Source organism: Buceros rhinoceros, unplaced genomic scaffold (genome assembly GCF_000710305.1).
Source record: "Buceros rhinoceros silvestris isolate BGI_N320 unplaced genomic scaffold, ASM71030v1 scaffold14520, whole genome shotgun sequence".
Taxonomy (NCBI): domain Eukaryota; kingdom Metazoa; phylum Chordata; class Aves; order Bucerotiformes; family Bucerotidae; genus Buceros; species Buceros rhinoceros.
The window spans coordinates 73,968-93,541 of NW_010391431.1; the positions used below are offsets into that span (position 1 = coordinate 73,968).

The 19,574-nt window shown below is 43.9% G+C and overlaps 1 protein-coding gene across 1 annotated transcript in view; it reads left to right on the top strand.

Moving 5' to 3' along the window:
* ADAMTS17 (ADAM metallopeptidase with thrombospondin type 1 motif, 17) overlaps nt 1-12,281 on the top strand; it is a gene marked incomplete at its 5' end in the record, with an annotated part of 84,236 nt that extends 71,955 nt beyond the window's left edge. Inside the window, 2 exons of the mRNA XM_010141768.1 lie at nt 8,719-8,896; nt 11,815-12,281. Coding sequence (XP_010140070.1) covers nt 8,719-8,896; nt 11,815-11,966 — 330 coding nt within the window. The remainder of the gene's footprint in view (nt 1-8,718; nt 8,897-11,814) is intronic.
* Nucleotides 12,282-19,574: the final 7,293 nt, after the last annotated feature.

A 19,574-nucleotide genomic window follows, 5' to 3' on the forward strand; every position in this document is an offset into this window, starting at 1 on the left:
TCTTTCAGTGCCAGGAAGGCATGCTTTCTGAGTTCCAAATGTTTGAGAACATCAACAAAATCCCATATACGCCTCACTTTTGATGATTAATTCTCATTACATGATAAGAAGAGTAAATCAAGGACAGCTGTTGTTTGAGAGGTATATTCAAAGCTGTTATAAATATAGAAGCAGACTGTCCTTTGTTCTAACATTCATTACAAATTCATGGCTTGACCTGTCATCTGTTTATAATAAACTATGGACAACTTGTTAATTCTTCGTAAAGGTCATAACTAAGTTCATCTTCTTCTACCTTGGAGAAAATAACGTTTCTTGTTGAATTGAGAAATCTCCGCAGGAGGGATGGTTGCTTAGAAATGCAGTTGTACATCACAGCTGACAAACCTGTTCCTGCCACTTACTCACTTTGGCTCAGCAAATGACTTCAGGATTTATGGCTGCTCGTCTGCATTCAGCACCATAGCTAGAAATCGATGTTGAAAGATCGATTGTCTACAGGCCTCACTGGCGCAAATCAGTTGTTCTCTAGAAGGTGATAGAGCTGGATGTGACAGGAGAGGACCCAAATAGCTTTAATATTCAAACCTCCTCTGCTTCTCTGATTCTAGATATGACCAGAAGCCAGAGCATCAGAACATCCTAAACCTAACTACTGCCCCTGTGGACTGCTCTAAGTTGTACTGCTAGTTGCAGTTCCCCATAGCTTGTTCCTCTGACACATGATCACTGTGCAAACCACAGCCTTTCTTGCCAACAGCTAATCTCAGAATAGCCCGTGCTATATAGGAAGAGAATGAATGGCTCAAAGTTGGTTGTATCAGCCAGAGACACTCCTCAATTTGGGAAGTTGTTGCCAGTATCCTAGTAAAAGTTTCTTGCAGCCCTTTAGAAAGGAAGATGGAAAGCCATTGCTTCACATTTCTGAAGTAGTGTGATACCCTTTTAAGTTGTGGTGAGCTAAAACCATCACCTTTAGTTTAACCTCCATCGAGGAAATATATGGAATAAAACAGATCTCTGTGTGAGTGAAAGCTAGTTTTGTTTTACAGAGCAGAAGCCACTCCTCTCTTCTGCTGCAGTGAAGTCAATTTTGTTTATAGTACTATGGGCCAAATCACTGACCCACCAAAATGAGTGGGCAGCTCCAAATGACTTCAGTAAGTTAAGGATTTCCGTATAAAATGAAGAATGCTGGCACATGGCTTGTAGTTTACATATGACAAACCTCCAAGCCTTTTGGTTATTTTTTTGTCATCTTCACTGTCGGCACAGAGTCTCCTCTGTTCCCTTTATTATTTTATTCCACAAATATAGGTAAAAGAGAAATGAACCATCCTGAATCCAGAATAAGGATTCTGAGAATAAAGACTTGAATCTTAGAAGTAAAAGCCTCAGACAGAGAGACATGGGGGGTGACATCTCCATGATCCTGCTGCCATTTCACAAATCTGTCACCTTGGGCTGCTTAAAGCCCAGCCCGAAGCCCTTTTACTGCCTCATACCACCAAGCAGAAGTGATCTTTCTGTTGTGAACGAACTCTGAAATACAGTTTTCATACCTCCACTGGAAATAAGCTTTTTAGGAAAAAAAGGAAAGCTCGCAGAGTCATAGAACGGGAAGCTCTTATGAGTTCAGCTGTCATTAACTACAGACTTCTGTAAGGTCATGGGTCCATCACTTAATTGCATCCACACCACTGAGCTGGGTGCCTTGTGTGAGAAAGCTGTTAGGCTCCTTTTACAGCCGTTGTAAGTCTGGCAGCTCCGGGTGGTAGTTTTATCTCCTTTCCTTTGGAAAGGCTGAATTGCTCTGTGAAGTGGTGATCTCTCTCTGCTGCCTGCAAAGAGAATTAAACAGAGCTAGCTCAGGTGAATCCCACCCCTTTTGCTCTTTGATTCTCTGTCTTCTCATCTATGAAACGTCCTTAGCTATGGTCAGAGCTGTAAGTAGTGTATAGTGGCACTAAACCAAGGGTGAGCCTCTATCTAGACTCCATCTGCCAGCCCCGGTCGATATGGCTGTAGTTGGAAACACAGGCGTGGAAAGTGAAGAGATGCTGACTACAGTGCTGGCTGGCCATGTCGTTCCCCTGGGGGCTATAAGCTACAGAAACCAAGTCCTGCCTGTGCCTTTGAGGCAGTGACTGCTCCTTGTTTGCACGACAATTTGCACAGCTCATCTCTGCTGGAGTTTCTGGGAACATCCATAGCACAAATTATCTTGATGGTTCCTTAGGAAAGGAGGATGTGCCACAAAAGGACCATATTCATCACAGTTTTGTTTGAAGTGCTGTCACAGTGTTACTGTCTCATGTTCCAGTACACCCTCCAGTGAGCCTATTAATTGGAAGAATAACTTTTCAATTTTTTTTTATTTAAAAGCCTAGTTCATTAAGTGGATTTTTTTTAATGGAGAATTAAAGCCTCCCACCAAGATCAGTGGATTGGAAATTGAATTCCATCATGACTATTTTACTCTTGTTTTTTAATGTGGAAAAGAAGAAAGCATGGAAGACAAGCCTGTTCAAATATTAGCATTTGTTTTCTCTGAGTTACTCTGAGATGTTACAGTGTCTAGGATCAATATGAACAGTGGGTAATTCACCATTTACAGTTTGTTTTTTAATAAACTGCATTTATTAAACTGCATTGATCATTACCTGCTGAATAACTAAAATACGTGTTCAGTGGCACTTCAGTTCCCAAGCTCTTCTTTCAGGCTAACATCTTCAACAGCAGTCAGTGTGGGACCAGTTTGAAGCTTGTGAGAACTAAGTTCTGCCTGATTGGTATAATGAATTAATGACATTTCTTCATTAGCACCCACCTGAGCTGCATTGCACAAGGACTTAGGGGCACCGTCACTACCCAGACTATTGATGCACTCAGCTCTTAATCTCTGAACTCTCTGTGCACAATGGAATTTTTCAGAATAGCAAAGCCAAGCTAAATTATGCAGTGAGACATGCTGGATGCACTGGTCAGGTCTTGTTCCTTGGGTCATGCGGTTTGAAAGCACAGCTGCAGGCAGTTTGCAAAGATCCCTTCTCTCTCGTCTTTCTGAGATACTGTCACATCAGCCATGAGCATTTTCTCCTGTAATTTATTGTTTCTTCCCATCCTGACTCAGAAGGGTATGCATTTTTTCTTGGCTAAATTAAAGAAATCCGTCACTTCACAAAAGTTTCCAAATGAAAGATTGTTTTAAGCAAGACAAGAGAGATCTGAGGTTCAAAAAGAAGAAAAAAGAAAAAAACAAAACAAAAAACAAAAAAAAAAAAGAACAAGCAAGCTTTAAAAACAGCTTACAGTTTGCTTTGAGCTACTTAGATCTTATCAGTGGAAAGACAGCAATTTCTTTCTTTAGCGTGATGCCATGGTGAAAGTTGACCTGGTGTTTATGAAAGCATATTGCATACTGCTTTTCAGCTAGAACTGTAGTGTTTAAATTAGTGACACTCATAAAAAGCCTGACGTTAAGATGTGTGGAGCACTGACTTTCAGAGCACACACATGCATGCTATTAAAGTCTCAAGAACAGAGCAATTACAGGACATTTGTCATTCATCTCAGATGCCGTGTTAGAATGTTATTAATAGGAACTTGTCTTGCTTTCTTTCTGACTTTGATAGAGGCAAGAAATAAGACTCCTGGGGGAAACACGCTCTACTCTATCCTAACGCCTTGAAATACTTGAACTCTGAAGTCAGTAAAGCATGACTCCATCTCTGAATATTGCAGCTTTAGCCATAGTGTTATCCTTGGCTTCAGCAGCTTTCAGCAAACTGGGGACAAACCAGCATCTTCAAACATCAGATGACTGCAGACTGATGAGTAACGAAAAAAAGCATCTTGCCTTCAGCTTAGTTGTGACAGTTGAACTATAGCTCCCTCCAACAGATCAGCCTTCCAAATACTGGAGTATATTCAGGACTGGCTGAAGGGAACTATGACCTTCTGCTAGAAAAAGCAACTCTCTTACAAAAGAGACTAACGTCTATCTCTGAGAGGTTAAAAGAGTGATGTTTTCAAAGGTGACACGTGGTCTGAATGCACCCCTCCCTAGTCAGCAGCCCTCAGCTAAGGCATAAGCAATGCTTTATTATCCCATTCAGTCCCGAGCAGATCACAGCCTGTCCTCTCTAGTGGTAAATCTGTGCCTTTTCCTGTCCCCACTAAACCTCATCACAGGCTTCTTCAGACTGCTGCTGCCCTGGTTTCATTCAACCTTATTCATCTCTCTTTTTCTGGCTATCTTTTGTAGATCAGGATTTGATGAAGGCTCTGACATATCTCAGCACTTACTGTAAATTCTTTCTATTTTAATACCTAATATTCTCCTGAGGCATTTGCTTTCAAAGCAATTAGACATCTGTCAGCACCTTTGGCAGTCTTCAAGCTTTCCTATCAGTATCCTAAGGTGGAAATAGCATTCCAGTTGAAAAATCATAGCTTCGTCTTAAGGCTGGAGTTTTTCAGTGAGTAAATCTTCTTTAAGCTGATGAATGCAGCTGCTGCCTTGACAATTTGTGAGTTTATTTCCTTCTGGATATCCCCACTGCCTTGCATGTTATTGCCAAAGAATGTGAATGGAAGGGGGTTGTATTCCATTTGCCTTCTCAAGAAGTGTTTGAATTGGGAGTTACAAGGGCTCTCATTAGGTTCACTTTTTGTAACTCTTCATTAACCTCCTCTTTTTTACAGTGCTGAACAATCCTTTGATCTTTGCATGTGGATGGATTTCCCATTTACAATGGCTATATTGTCAGTTTAGTGCACTGTGGTTTAACTACAAGAATTCTGCATATGCATTTTTCTGATAGTGATATCACTGGCAATGCCTAGTGGAAGAAAAAAACAATTCTTTCTTTGACATGGTTCAGCAGCTTGTCCAAGTCCCCAGGGCAAGTTGCTAGTGGGTTTTATCCCCGTACTTGCATAGCAGTCCAGGTGATAGGCAGAGCAGGTTCCAGAAACAGTCCTCCACATGCACTTTACTCCATCATGGCATCAAAACACATGTGTTTCTTGAGAGTTACATCAATGCTTGTAAAGACTTTTCCAGTTTTCACAGTGCGTTTGTTAATAGTGTAAGAACTCAATGTTTGCCAAAAAAAGTCCAGTGTCCATCAACAGCATTTTAAATATGACCAGCAGAGCTGCTGGAGCCTCCCAGCAAGCTGCACAGAGGAGCTGTACCAGCTCTACAGAAGCTGGATCAGGTGCAGGGCTGTAATGGACCTTTTGCCCTGCAGCCCAGGCCACACACTGCCACAAGCAATGCACTCTCTCCAGCAGCTGTTGGCTGCCTGGAAGTTCCCCTGTTGGTACGAAGGCCACAGCACCTTTTCTTTTCCTTTTCCTCATCACCTGTGTTCCAGGCTGAGGGTCCTGTACCAGAAATCACAGAGTGAATCTGGCCCTGAAAATTCTTCTGTGGATGTGCTTACTTGCTCTGTAAATATTGGGGAACAGTAAGACTTTAGCAATGCATTCAGTTGTCCAGAGTAGGAGAGAAGGTATTTATGGGAATTTTCTGTTCAGTTGGAGTTTGATTTTTACACCTCTTTTAATGATGTCCTCTTTTCATAGTGCAGCATGAGTAACAATTCCCTCTTTGTATGCATTTTGTATCTATTCCTATTTCCTATTGAAATTCCTAGGAAAGGCACTATCCAAGTACAGAGTTGAAAATTTCGTCTTAAAATAAGCCAGATGTCCAACCTTCCTTTAGCTGCCAAGCCCAAAAGAGTTCAAGAAAGATGTTAAAATCTGTCTTGCTGGCTGTGAAAAACTAATTGCATAGCATAGGTGATGATCCCAGTCTCCCAGGAGAAGGAATAAAACTGCTTCGGGCAAAAACTTTGCTGTTATTTGTCTAAGGATTGGAGTTGGCAGTGTCTATGGAAAAAGTTTCATTGCTTGCCCTCCTTGCTGGTTAACAAAGGCAGAGACAGGAACAGAGAAAGGTAGGTGAGCGTATGTTGGTATCTGAAAACCTTGTTCACCTTATGAGGAAAATGCTTTTTTATATCTTCCTTCCCTTCCCTTTTTGTTTCTCCTCTGTTAAGAGCATTCGTAAGCACAGGGAGGGCCTAAAAGCCAGAGGCAGAGGTTTCAGGCTCACCGTTATTACAGTCATGTGAAGGAACCCCATGGCCTGGACGGGTTGTTTTACGCCTGTGTGGTAACAGCTATTCTGGTTTTAAGATGGATGGACAACTCACTCCCCTTGCAGGCTTCTATGAGGATTAAGATTAGTAAAGCTCTCTGAAGACTAAAAGTGCCATTGAAATCCTGAGGATTAGAGGTTCATATGACTAGTGAAGTGGAAGGGCCTAACAGTTGCATTTATCAGGATAAAAATTGTTAACTTCAAATCCAAATGTAATGGCCATGCCTAACTGGCTTCCAGGCTGGTAGGAGTCACTGAGGGCACTCAGTGCTGGGGAAGGGCAGAGGGACACCCAAGACTAACGAAACGCCTAGATCTCACTGCAGAAGCTCAAGTTATGAAGGGGATTTAAATAAGAGACTTCAGCGATCACTTTTGGGAATAGCTCATTGTAGGGTGTACAAAGGAAGGGCTCGTTCAGCATAGTCCTAAATACCACAACCATTCTTGAGGTATTAATGGATGGTGATGAAATTTTTGATGTAAAATCAAGATCTGAAAATCTAAGTGCAAAAAAAATCTGTCGTAAAATGGTATGTTGACCCTAAATTGAAAAAAAGGATGTAAAGGAGAAAACCCAATTATTTATTTTGTTTAAAAAAAGAAGTTCCAAAACATGTGTAGTATTTTAATATAGCATGACTGCTACTTTCAGAATACAATAATCAGGTCTGGAGGGGGCTGCACAGCTGGAAACACAGAGGTAAGCTGCACACCAGCATGGCTTAATGGCAAAGTCCAGAAGGGATGTGAGCCAGAGATCATTCTGAATGGAGAAATTCAGTCCTAGAGAAAGGCACTGGGAGAAAGAATAGGAAAAAAGAACGAGTGGAATATAGGGGGGAAATTAGGAGAAAAGCAAATACAAATTTGGTGAGTACACCAAATCCAAGAAACCTGTTTAATGAACAGTCATGAGTGTGAGTGACTGAAGAAAATCAGATAGTCTGTTACTTTTGACAACATGCCTCACTGATCCTGTAACCCCTCCTACCCAAAAATAAATTGTTCACATTGTGTAAATGCATTTGTAGTCTGAAGCGGGACCTCATCAGCTCTATTTTACATAGTCCTGTTCGTCTGGGGCCATTTTTTCTCAGGCCTTTCAGTGACCCACACAGGACAGAAAAGCTCCCTGTGCTCCCCCCAGAACAAGGTATGCTTCTTGTATTAGATGGCCTTTGAGAAGCAGCAGTTCCTTGTGACACTTCCAGAACAAAATGACCACAGCTTTGCTGTGCTGGCCCGACAGAGAGGAGAGGTGGAGGCCTGCATGTGTTCTTTTGCCCCTGGGCTCTCCTCTTACAAGCATCCACATCCTTAGTACTTCGACTTTGTTCCAGCCACAGTGGTGCTCATCTTTCGAGCCTCTTCAATGTCCGGCAAGCTGTTTTTAAGAATTACCACTCCGAAGTGATGTGTTTTTCAGTTAGAGAGCTCCGGTGCCCTGACTTTGTTCAGGAACAGCAGAGGACAGGAAACATGATCTTTTTGACATCATCCTAATGATAGTTTTCCCCCACCTCCTCCTCTCACCCGTCGTTTGCTTGTGTGTGGCTTTAGCAGAAATAGGAATCGTACCAAAGTCCTGCAACCCATTGTTTCTTTATTTTAAATACAAGTTTCTTTTATTAACTCCAGCTGGTGCATCTCGCTGCGCTCACTGTGTTTGCTTTATTAAAATTGAACAACGTGCAAGTAGGACATTGTAAATCTCAAGTGACTGGGCCAGAGGAAGAGGGAGGGAGAGGTAGGGACTTCAGCTGTATGACAACAAAGAGAGCATATGAACAGGCGGTGCCTGCTGGCTAATAGAAGCGAAAACTCGTGGAGTACAATTTGCAGTTGCTCCCCGGAGGACAGACAAGTGCCAGACAGTTAGCAGGGATAGATGAGAGTGAGTACTTGAATACCAAATGTGTTCTCTCGCATACTGGAACAGAGCTTCTCTAGAGGTTTGGGCATGTGGGAGGAGCTGCCTGCCTCTGCTGTAAATCCTTGGGTTTATCTTATATTGGTGCCTGGCAGTGGTTGTCTTGTCTGTGGAAGAAGCCTTGTTAGACCATTCAAGTCTAGGAAATGGCTTTTAAACCAAGACAACCAGTGCCACTGGGTCCCCTCATGGAGGGGGAGGTGGAAGCTGCTTGTCCATGACTAAGCAACACACGTTTTCCAGCTTTGCCTCTTTGTGGCTGGTGGATGGAATTGCATCTCTGCCCGCTTGAATCTCGTGGGCATTCACAGGGACAGTCAGTGCAGATGGACTCAGCAAGTCCAGACAACAGCTTCCTTCCCTTTGCCAGGACAGTTCCTCTGCTCACAGCACTCTCTGAAGCTTCAAAATCATCATGGACAAATGCAAAAGTTCTGTGAAGGGTACCTGGCTGACATGATGACCCTGTTGCTGAGTCCTCGGCACCACAGTGAGCTGCCAGTCTGCGGCACGCTTCAGCTCTGGCAGTGATTTTTCTGGTGAATATGTGTATGTGATTCGGAAGCTATTCTGTGTGGACCATGTCTCAGTGCCTTCTCTCCTGCAGTGCTCCTCAACCTGTGGGAAAGGCCTCCAGTCACGCGTGGTCCAGTGTATGCACAAAGTGACCGGGCGCCATGGCAATGAGTGTCCTGTCCTGTCCAAGCCAGCAGCCTACAGGCAGTGCCACCAAGAGGTCTGCAATGAAAAGATTAACGTCAACACAATTACCTCGCCCAGACTTGGTGAGTGAGGGGTGTTGGGGGGAAGATGCCACCTGTGAAGGACCAGACAAAGCCCATGGTCCCAATGTGCCCAGTGTGGTAGAAGCGGGGCTTCAGAGGATTGCCCAGGGCCAGAAATTAGGAGAGGGCCCCCCAGTCAGACTCCAGACTACAGGTCTAGTGTGGGTATCCTCTCTTATCCATCGATCCCTGCCTAAGACCAAGCTGGAGCGCTCAGCAGCAGATAGACCTGAGAGACCAACAGGAGCACGCAAGCGGAGGGCGACTGTTTGACTGATCACAGAGGTGGGGGAGCTGGCAGGCATATCTTTCTCCATCACAAACACCTTCAACCCTGCTTTCATTGCGGTGAGTGTGAAGTGTGATGATTTATTCATACGTGCCCCAAGAAAAGTACATGACCTTGACAAGTAGAGTATCACTGTGGCACTGTGGGTTTTTCTTTCCTTTTCATTTGCTGCCACAAGAATGTGGTTTGAGGAATTGATTTGTCCAGGGAGGCAAGAGAGCATCCAGCCTCTTTCTGTGAACCTTTGATTTTCTGTGGCTGTCCTTCCCCTCACCCTCCCAGTGTACCTGGCTGAGATGAGAATGTGGTGATAAGCCATCTGTTTCCTGAAACATCTTGACACTGCATTTAAGAAATGGCTCTAGTTAAGAATGCTTCTGTTAAAACAAAATTGTGGGAATCCGTTATTTTCCACATCATATTTGCGCAGTTTATAAGGGGATAAAAATCTTATTTTTTCCTAACCTTCAGCCTTGCATGTTCAGCCACAGCTCCAAGAACCAAGCTGGTTTCTTTACAGTCCACACATCGTTGCCAGTGAGATGAAGCTACTCTAAGCCATCAGCTGCACTGACACAGCCTCAGCGGTGCCTCCCATTATGTTTCAGTGCAAGAGGCTGGGTTGTAAACAATTCTGCTAAGAGCTTCCCAGAAAGAACAGCCTCCACCCTCTCAGCAGAGCTAGTCTTGGAGGCTAAGCCTCTCACACACATGAAAAGGCAGAGCTGCTCACTAGTAGAGAACCATTTTCTAATAGCACTGTCCAGTATTAAATAACACTTAAACTAGGACTGGACCTAAATCTTCTGAACTGAAATTTGTTTCCCAAAACATATTTGAAAGAATACGGGAAATTTTATTCTTGCAAATGCAGTCACACTGAGGAGCTTCTAACCTCTTCTGTTTAAGAACGTGAGAGCACTTCCCAGATATTTTAGCACTAAGAGTGAAAGAAAACATTTCATTTGAAGCCCTTGACACACTGATGAGACAAGAAATCCATCCTACATTCACATTTTAGGACAAAGCAATAAAAAACTCATGTGTTTAGAAGACCGAGGAGGCTCAAGTCCCTGCTGAAGGTAATCTGCAAGTAATTTGGGTTGCTTTTGACTTGGAATCACCAGGGCCAGAAACAACGATATTTGATATTAGCAGAAAGATACAGCACTGAGTGTTTTGCTCTTCCTGCTTATAAACAATGCTCACTGGATTGTCTTGAACAAAGTTTCCTGTTTTCTGCAATGGAAACCTCACCAAAAAGAATTACACAGAAAAAAATTCCAGTAGCTACAACACCCACACTGCCTTGTCCGCACTCCAGAACGGCTTTCATCCCAGGTGACATTTTCAGAGGTATCTAAGTGTGGAGTCCACCTCACCTGGCTTTTACATCTGTGTGCAGTGTCCCTCAGTGAAGACACACCCAGTGGGGGGTTATTCTGTCCCTCAGGCACCTGAGCTGTGTCACTTGCTGAATGCGCTTCCTGACTTTACTTCACAACCCGTGAGGGACCTTGGACTTCTAAAGTACCAGAGCCCTAGGCTTGTGTGGGACTCAGTGCTGTTATGTAAGTCTCTCATCTCAGAGTTGTAAGGTCTGTCTCAGATGTTCTTGCAAGATGTGTAATTCATTCAGCTCCATCACCTGGAGCTGTGCCTGGTTGGACCCATAGCTAGCGGGGAGTGCTGCAGATCTGACCCCCTCACAAAGCCCCTCCACTGCTGGCAGACTCAGACTCTACCTTCCCCCTGTTTATTTATGGTCACTTCCACTCAATTTTTTTTTTTCACAATCAGGTTTTTTAAACTGGCTTCATGTTCCTTTTTTTCTGGGACAGTGTAACTTCATGTCATCAGATTCATTTGACTTCTTGTCCAACTGAAAGAAAATTCAGTGATAAACTTTCCTACCAGTTTTGCTGCCATTGTTTTCTGGTGCTTGGCAGAGACTCAGCTGAATACAGGGTAAGAGCCTTTCCTGGTTTCGTCTGGCAGAGATCAAGGGACTCAGGGTGCTGCTGGGTCAGCACCTCTTGATGTTCTTTAATGAGACCATTTTTTCCTAACCTCAGAGGCCACAATATTAATTTAAAAGATTTTCCCATTATCACAGCATTTATAAAAATGCTACATACAATTTATAAATCACACACCGTAAAAAGTGCTGGTTTTACTACATTTCTTATTAATTTTTCTTTACATCCATCAAACTGGGATTGGTTTTGCTCCTCTGTAAATATGTTTTTCACCAAGAGGTCGATGGCCACTCCTGAGAGCGTGCCCTAGCAAAGCCCGCTGCCTGGGAGCACACAGCTTCCCATGACTGCTGAGCGCTGCTCAGGTTCTTACATCTTGGCCGATGCTGTAGATGTTTAATTCATCAGGCTATTTGGCACTGAGACAACACAGGTACAACGTGAGGCTAGCGCTCCCCAATCATGTCCAGCTGCACCCTTGCAGTAACCACTTCCACGCTGGCCTGACATTTTGGTAGAAAGAACATCTGATCTCCAGTGCTGACAGTGAGATTGGCCTTTTCTTCCCCTGAGTGCAGTGATTTTGATCCCACCCGCAATGCTGTTCCTGGGCTAATCTGCTAGTTTCTCCTCTCTTTTCTTGTCCAAAGCTGCTCTCACGTACAAGTGCACAGGCGACCAGTGGACAGTGTACTGCAGGGTGATCCGGGAGAAGAATCTCTGCCAAGACATGCGGTGGTATCAGCGCTGTTGCCAGACTTGCAGAGACTTTTATGCAAACAAGATGCAGCAGAAGAGTTAATGAACCTGTGCTACTTGTTAGAGTATTACAGCTATTTGTATGTAAATCACGGACTAGTAGGTCTGAGTACTGGAACTTCATGAGTTGCTACAATGTGGTGGATTCCAAAGCATACCTAATGAGACTTGAAACTAATTCTACAGACTGGATACCAAAGTCATCCACTCATCCACCTTAAAAAAAAAACAAAACAACAAGCAGAAAGAGTCATCTCAAGGAGCCAATCATTTTATCGTATTTTGACATCCTTACATTTTTCATTAATGCTTTTTACTTTAATATATTAAATCACCAGCCACTGGATGGCTTGCTACCATTAAAGAAAAGACAAGAGTTGCAAAGTGATTATGTTGACTGAGGTTATGGGTACCTCCATGGAGGAAGGCCTCTGGCAAAATAATTCAGCAAAGGTAGAGACATTACTTAATCTTTTAATCTCGGCTTTCTTCTGACATTTTCAGTTCCCAACAGCTATTCCACTGTTGAGTGGGCTTGAAGGAACATTCTTAAACAAAAGGCTTAATTTAAAGAGAGGATTTGCTGTAAAAGCTTGTGAAAAGTGATAGCAGAGGATGGGCATCTCTGAATTCCTCCAGAAAACTCAGTACAATTATATCCAACATTCCAAGTCATATTTTTAGAGTAACTAATAGGGACCGTTCTTTCTAAAAAACAATCCTCTCTCTCTTTTCCCCAGAATAATGTAGTTTCTTTTATGAAACCTAATTTTTCTCTGAGCTTACTGAAATGGAAGCTTATTAACAGCAGTAGATAGTTCTTTTTAAGCAAGAATGATTTGCATGAGATGGGAGAAGCCAGAAATCAGTTCATCCAGTAGAGCTCACTGAGGGATTGCTTGGCCTGACCTCACTCCAGTTTTCAGAAGTCAAATCAGATAATGAGACTGAATGTGGTTATTTTAAGAGGACCATGAAACTGGATACGGTTGGTACAGAAAGAGGATTTGGAACACGCTGTGTGTGAGGGATGGAGTGGAGAGCAGAACAGGTGTTTCCCACCTCTTGGCTCTTGTATACATCTGAGGTCATGCAGCCTTTTGAGTCAAGGGCAGTCAGGGGTACAAGAATTCAAAGTGTTATCTTGAGCTTGTTGAAGCCACAGGCTGAGACTTCCATTGCCACCAGGAGGGGTTAGGATTTTACTCACTGTGTTTAATGCTTCCTGTCTCACTGTTGTGGTGCTATCAGGTTCGGTGCTATCAGATTGGTGCTATCAGAGCACTTAGCAAGTGCTGCATGTATGATACTCTCTTCCATGTCTCTGCACTTTAAACCAAACTCCTCTCTGAGATGTGAGACTTGAAACAGGAGCTCTACCCAGGGCAGAGCTTGTCCCTCCGTTAGTCCTGCAGATCAATGTCTCCCTATCATACCTTACTCCAACACATATCATTTCCCTTGCCAGGGCCCAAGGTCAGTTGTGTGGTGGTTAGGTTCCAGCCCACTCTTTGTGATACGAACAGAGCCGCTTGGATGAATTGCAGCTTTGTGCTCGCTCTAGAACTGCACGTTACTGTTTTATTCTTTGGAGATGAGCGCAGAACTAAGCCCAGCTACTTCCCCCAGCCCCTGGGCCAGGCTGGGTTGCAGCTCACGCCTGTCCTCAAGATGTCTTTGTTGCTGTTGTCTCTTTTTCCAATGCAAGGAGGGATAAAGACTCTTAGTACCTAACATATCTTTAAAGCAACTTTTTCTTCCTTATTACAATCCTTTCAATATCCAGGACCTCACTGGAATAACTCATTAGCATTTTATTAAGGGCTAAGTTTTTCAAGCACAGGCAGTTAATGTTCATCAACAGACTCAGACTGTGTGAGCTTCACATTCACGTCTGCGCTTGTTAGTGCAAATGAGCGTGTGTGCGCACAAGAGCTGGCACAGAGGCATGTTTGCACACAGTTTTTTTCTCAAGTGCCTGTCTCAAGCAGATCTGCTTTCCAATGCCCCAGATGATTTTCTCTATCAGAGAAATGATTCCAGCTTGGGATTTTTTTTGTTATACTGGATGTTCTTTTGGCATTTTATAGTCAGGATGAGACCTCTTCTTCTGTTACTCCCACCCTGTAACCCAAACACAGAGGCCACGTACTACTTGGCAAGTAATCAATGGAAAATGTGGCTGGCAGGGATGGCAGGGAAGATTTAGGCAGTACCACAGTGATGTTCAGTTAGGCAAATTAGTAGGTAGATGAACTGCTAATGAGAAAGTTCCAAGAGATCAAGCAGAGCGCAGAGGAGCTGTTCTATGCTGGTAAATCACAACAGTGGTTTTTCCCTCACCTGCTGTCATACCCTGCAGTAACACAGCCCTGCCTCCCTACTGCCACAGCCACCTCACAGCAGTTCGGTGGAGACGAGTCCCCTCACACCCTGCTCCTGGTTTGGAGTTGGCTATTTTTTCTGTTAATGGACAACATTTGCCCATGAAGTGGCCTGGCCCAATGACACACCACGCCCTTGCTGATCATTTTTAGCATTACGAACACAGGTTGGGCTGCTGAAGGATTTGCCATTGGGCTTCTCTGTTATCTTGGAAGAATAGTGTGTGCATTTGTTACTAATGGGAATCAAAGGTGCTTGTAAATAGCAGGGGTCATTTTTCCTTCCACTACTGATCTGTCACCTTCTCTAGGCAGAAATTGGGCCCCTAGAAAGGTGCATAGGGAAGGAAGGATTTTCGTTCTTATGTTTTTCACTAATAATTCACTACTGGCCACTGTCCAGAACAGGATACGAGGCTAGTTAGACCTATGGCCTGTCCCAGCGCGCTAGGTCCTGGACTTCAAAAGACATTTGGGTCCAAGTTCTGGGTCCTACCTAAGGAAACATGAATCTACGAGGAATTATTTCAAATGTCCGAGCACTGAAAAAAACACCTCACTTGCTCTCACAACCCACAGGTTAGTGTGCATCAAACTTCTTTCTTTTATAATCAGAAACCAGCATTAATTAAAAACTGATGGCACAACACAGCTCCATTTTGCTACATTCTCTTATTTCATATGGTGACAACCTTCACATTTTATAATAGCCAAAATAATAATAATAATAATAATTAAAAAGTTTAATTCTGTTCAATACTCCTGCACTCCTGTTTTGTATCATTTTGTAGGAACTTTACTATGAATTTACAGCTATGCTCTGCCCTCAGTTACTACATACTGCTGAAAAGAAAGCTGTTTGTTTCAGCATATCTATGACAATACTTTCTTTAGTTGTTCGTAAGAGATTGACACTCTTTTGATTACAGTGGTGGTATTTCCATATTGTAAACAATACTCTGTACTGTTACTAAAGTACTGTACATTTCTAGTTGCACAATTGTGTTATTGAGTGTAGATTCTCACTATCTCATGTATGGTGCTATTTTTTGTTGGTGGAAAAGAATCTTAGCAGTCGATTATTGCTTGATATTTTATTATAATACAGGGATATATTCTCCATGGCAATAATAGCATTTAAGTTTTTCATTACAGAATGAAATGTATATATTTTTCCATTAGCTAATTTGCATATGTACTGTATCCATGGTAATTTTCTTTTTGGTGCTGGTTATAAATAGAAAAGATAAAAGCGGTCAAACTGAATGGAACCAGTTGTAAACGAAAACCAAAAAAAAAAAAAAAAAAAAAAAAAAAAAAAAAAAAAAAAAAAAAAAGAAAAGAAAAGAGGATCATTCCATTTTGAAAAAGATTGAGTATGTTGAATAATAAATTTATTTTTTCCATAACAACTTTAATAAAGTTTCTGAACTTGAAAAAAATACAAAGCAAACCAAACAGCTAACATGAAAATGAGGAGAAAGGAGTGAAGCTGTAAGTAGTACATTATGCATCTGTCTAACACTGGACTGAGGCTGGGATTCGGTTAAGTCTAGGTCAACTCTTTGGTAGCTGTGGTAGTTGTGAAAGGTCATTTGTCAGTAAAATTCCAGCATCTCAGAGTTCCCAGTGTGCTAACGAATCAAGGAATGATGGGGCTTGTCCCGGCTGGGTTGCAGAATAAAGCACAGGGAATGTTAGTACCTGATTAATGCCTTGCAAGGTCTGTGGTCAGTGACAGAGCAGTAGCAGACGGCTGTCTGGAAAAAGCGAGCCAGGCTCCATTTGGGGTATCGCTGTGTACGCCTGAGCAGGCTGCGGGGAGCTAAAGCTTGTACATGGGGAGAGGGATGTTTTGCAAGTGCCTTTGAGAAGGGTCGCTTTCTATGTATGCTGGAGCTGAGAGGAAGCAGCAGCTTGCTGTATGGAGTGGTAGCTGCTCCAGAGGCACAACCTGATAATGAAGACTGCTGAGCGTGTGGAAATTTATACTGGAGCAAAACTATCCCATCCACTGGAAGGGTATCTACATAACCTAGCTGCACACTTCCCTGGTGTGAAATAAACGGAATTTCTTCAGTGCCAAGTGTTTCGGGTGTCTTTGTTGTAGGCGTTAGCCAGAATCCTTGTGCTATTTCACTCCACACAGATATGCCGGAGGGATACTCTCCCATCCTGCCTTGCAAAGATGCCATCATCCATATCCATATCCCATCCCAGTTCGATTCTTGTAACAAGGACACTGCTTGGAGACGGGGACAGCACTTTTCTAAAGCAGCTTTAAAAACAAACTAAAGTACAGTTGATGTGAGGCTCCTCCTCTCAGAATGTTTTCCAGAAATACAGTTGATACTTATATTAAAATTACAGCTCAGTTACCGATCTCACACTGGCTTCTTGGCACAACACTAACTGGCTGCCTAGTTTTCAGAGACAGCCTTGGGAGGTGCCAGCCCAGCTGCCATCATACGTACGACTGTTAACAGCAACAAAATTGTAGGAACTCCATCCAAGTGTTGCTGTATATTAACACATCATCGTGTTTGTGTATTGCCTGGAGTCAACATCTGATTGCAATTGTTGACCTGTTTAAACAACAAGACATAGCTATAAGCCTCTGGAAAAAAGGCTTTACATTCAGCTGGGCTATGGCAGTGGGTGGGAGTGCTGTGAGGAATGCTGTCATGCTTTTGGCTTGAAATTTTCCTGGCATGTGCCAGTATCTCTTCTGTAAATCCAGTAGGCTTATCTGCTCAGTTTGCCTATTTTGCATGTAGCAGTTTGCGGTTTTTCTCTTATTCCTAATCCCCTTCTTCTAACTAAGAAACAGGATGATTTGAAGCCATTGTCCTTCCCTGTGATCTCAGTTGTCTTTTTAGGATGTCTCCGCCAAGACGATTAAAGGCAGGTGGGGTCAGATGGCTCTGGTGCTCTGGCATAAACGTTCCAGGAGAAGGGTGTAATCTCTCCTCAGCTGCTTGGAGCTCAGATCTGCCTCCACCATCTCTACCTGCTTCCTTCACTCTTGCAAATGCTGGTGTACACTGCAGCCTTAGCTGTCTCTTGGTGCCTTGCAGCAAGCTGGTGGGACCCTGCTTTTTCTGGAAGGAAATTTCTTTCCGAAAAGCTCAGTATGAATCACCTTACCCTGGCATCAGCCCCATGCATCACCCAGAGTACTACTGCTGGAGGACCTTATTCTGTCGGGGGAGTGAAAACCACATGTTCTTTTGTGCTTTCCCCAACACCACACGGTCCTTTGGGAAAGGTGTTTTCTTCATACTGAAGAGTGTCAGCACAAACACCAATATGCTGTGGAGCTGCAGGCAGAGAAGAATCGTGCCAAATGCACTCAACGTTCAGTGCACTCCCACTATTCACGGTGTAAGAAATGAAACACTGGTGACATACTTGCTGGCAAGTAACTCCCCTCACTTGTTGTCCTGCTGCTGTATGAATACAGTGCACCCAGAAACAGGCAGGCTGTGGGTGCTGCTCCAGAACAGCATTTCTGCTCGAGTGCTTGGACCTGTGCTGAACATGTTTGACAGTGATTCTCCACTGGCACTTCAGCATCCTTCTGTTTATCTTGATTTGGAAGCAGGTCAGTAGGAAAACAGGAGTTCCTCAAATGCTGCTAAGGCACAAAGACCAGTTATCTTTTCTGTGTACATTTGGGTTTTGTCCTTTTATCATGTCTCTGGCTTCTCTTCACACTCTTTAGAAAAGGGCTGGTCTGCCTGGAGAGAGACTCTCCAACAATATAAGTGCCTTGGACAATCTGGACAGAAGCACCTTCACTTTGGATGGGAAGAATTGTCTGTCTGTAAAAGGAGAGTTTGAACAAGAGAGTATAAAAGCTGAGAGGGACCACAAGATCCCCTTAACAGTAATTACCCAGGAGGTAATCAGAGAGTCTCCAAGGCTGACCTCCATGTGTCTTGCATCGCCTTGTCTCCTTTCATGCCACTTTCATGTGACAGACCCCACGAAGAATGCCTGGAGGCTGCACCGTACCACATTTATTATTTTGTCAGAGCCAAATGGTGGCCAGACATTTAGACAGACTTTCCCAATTAGCAGAGTCCTGCAGCTGATGTCTGGGGCTTGCGTATGTGTTCCCTGTGTGTTACCACAGCTGAGACACTGGCCGGGTCCACATGGCCTGGGGTGAGTATCTGCCTCGGCTGCTGGTCTGGAGAGCAGCAGCTGGGCTTTCTCGAAGGTTGTGGTTTCCCTCGGCTCGTCTTGTTTGGCTGTGAAAGGCTCCTGTTTGGATATTTCATCCTTTCATCCCTCTGTGCCCTGGGTGGAGTGTGGCTTGTCTGGGTCACATCACAGGCCTTGGTACCCTCCTTGACCTCGGGAGAGAGCGACTCTGCATGCTCACCGTGGTGGAGCCCACAGGACATTGGCGTGTAGGGCCGGCTTCTGGCACAACTCAGTCTCCAGGTGAGCCCTTGCATCCTTGGTGTCTCCAGCCTCTCCTGAGCCTCAGGGATTCTTACAGTCTCAGTGTAACTCCAGAGGTGCCTGCCTTCTCCTTCCTCCTCTGTTTCCCAGAGACACACTTGGTGGCCTTGCTATCCCTGCCCGATCATTGTCTCTTTCCCCTCTCACTCTGCTTGCAGCTGCTTTGTCCCCTACAAATTTGCTTTGCACCCAACCAGAAACTTCACCACCTTCTCAGTCTACGCAAAACACCTTCCCTCAGCTGCTCAAGAGCATTTCGTCTCCTCCCTTAGCCCTCTGAAGAAAAATTTATCATCATACTCCTGCAGTAGCTTTATTACTCCCCTCGGTGCTGCTTTCTGGATGGTTTTTGTTCTGAGGTCTTTTGTCACGATTCAGTGTTCTTTGTGAATCTCCCCCCAGACATGTGGATGCTGGAAGGCCGTGCCCAAAGAAAGGGCCTTTCTCTCAAGAGCTTGCAGACCGCAGATGGGCCTGGGGAGATGCCCAAAGCAGCTAGCTGGGGTTATTGGCAGCGGCACTCTGAAAAGGTGTGGAGATCAGCATAGGCTGTTTCTGAACCGAGTGAGTGAGCCTGTACTGCAGTTACCACACTGGCAGGGGAGGGAAAGGGATATTCCCCACTGGCTTAACATCCTCAGACACATTTTTTTGTTACTGGAAGTAGCAAAGGGTAAAATTCACATCGCTTCAGAGATGCCCCTTACAGAAACTGGGCTGCAAGATCCAGCCCCAAGCCTGGATACAGCTCAAAACATGGGCTGGCAGCTCGTTTGTTCAGGAGGCGGAGAGCG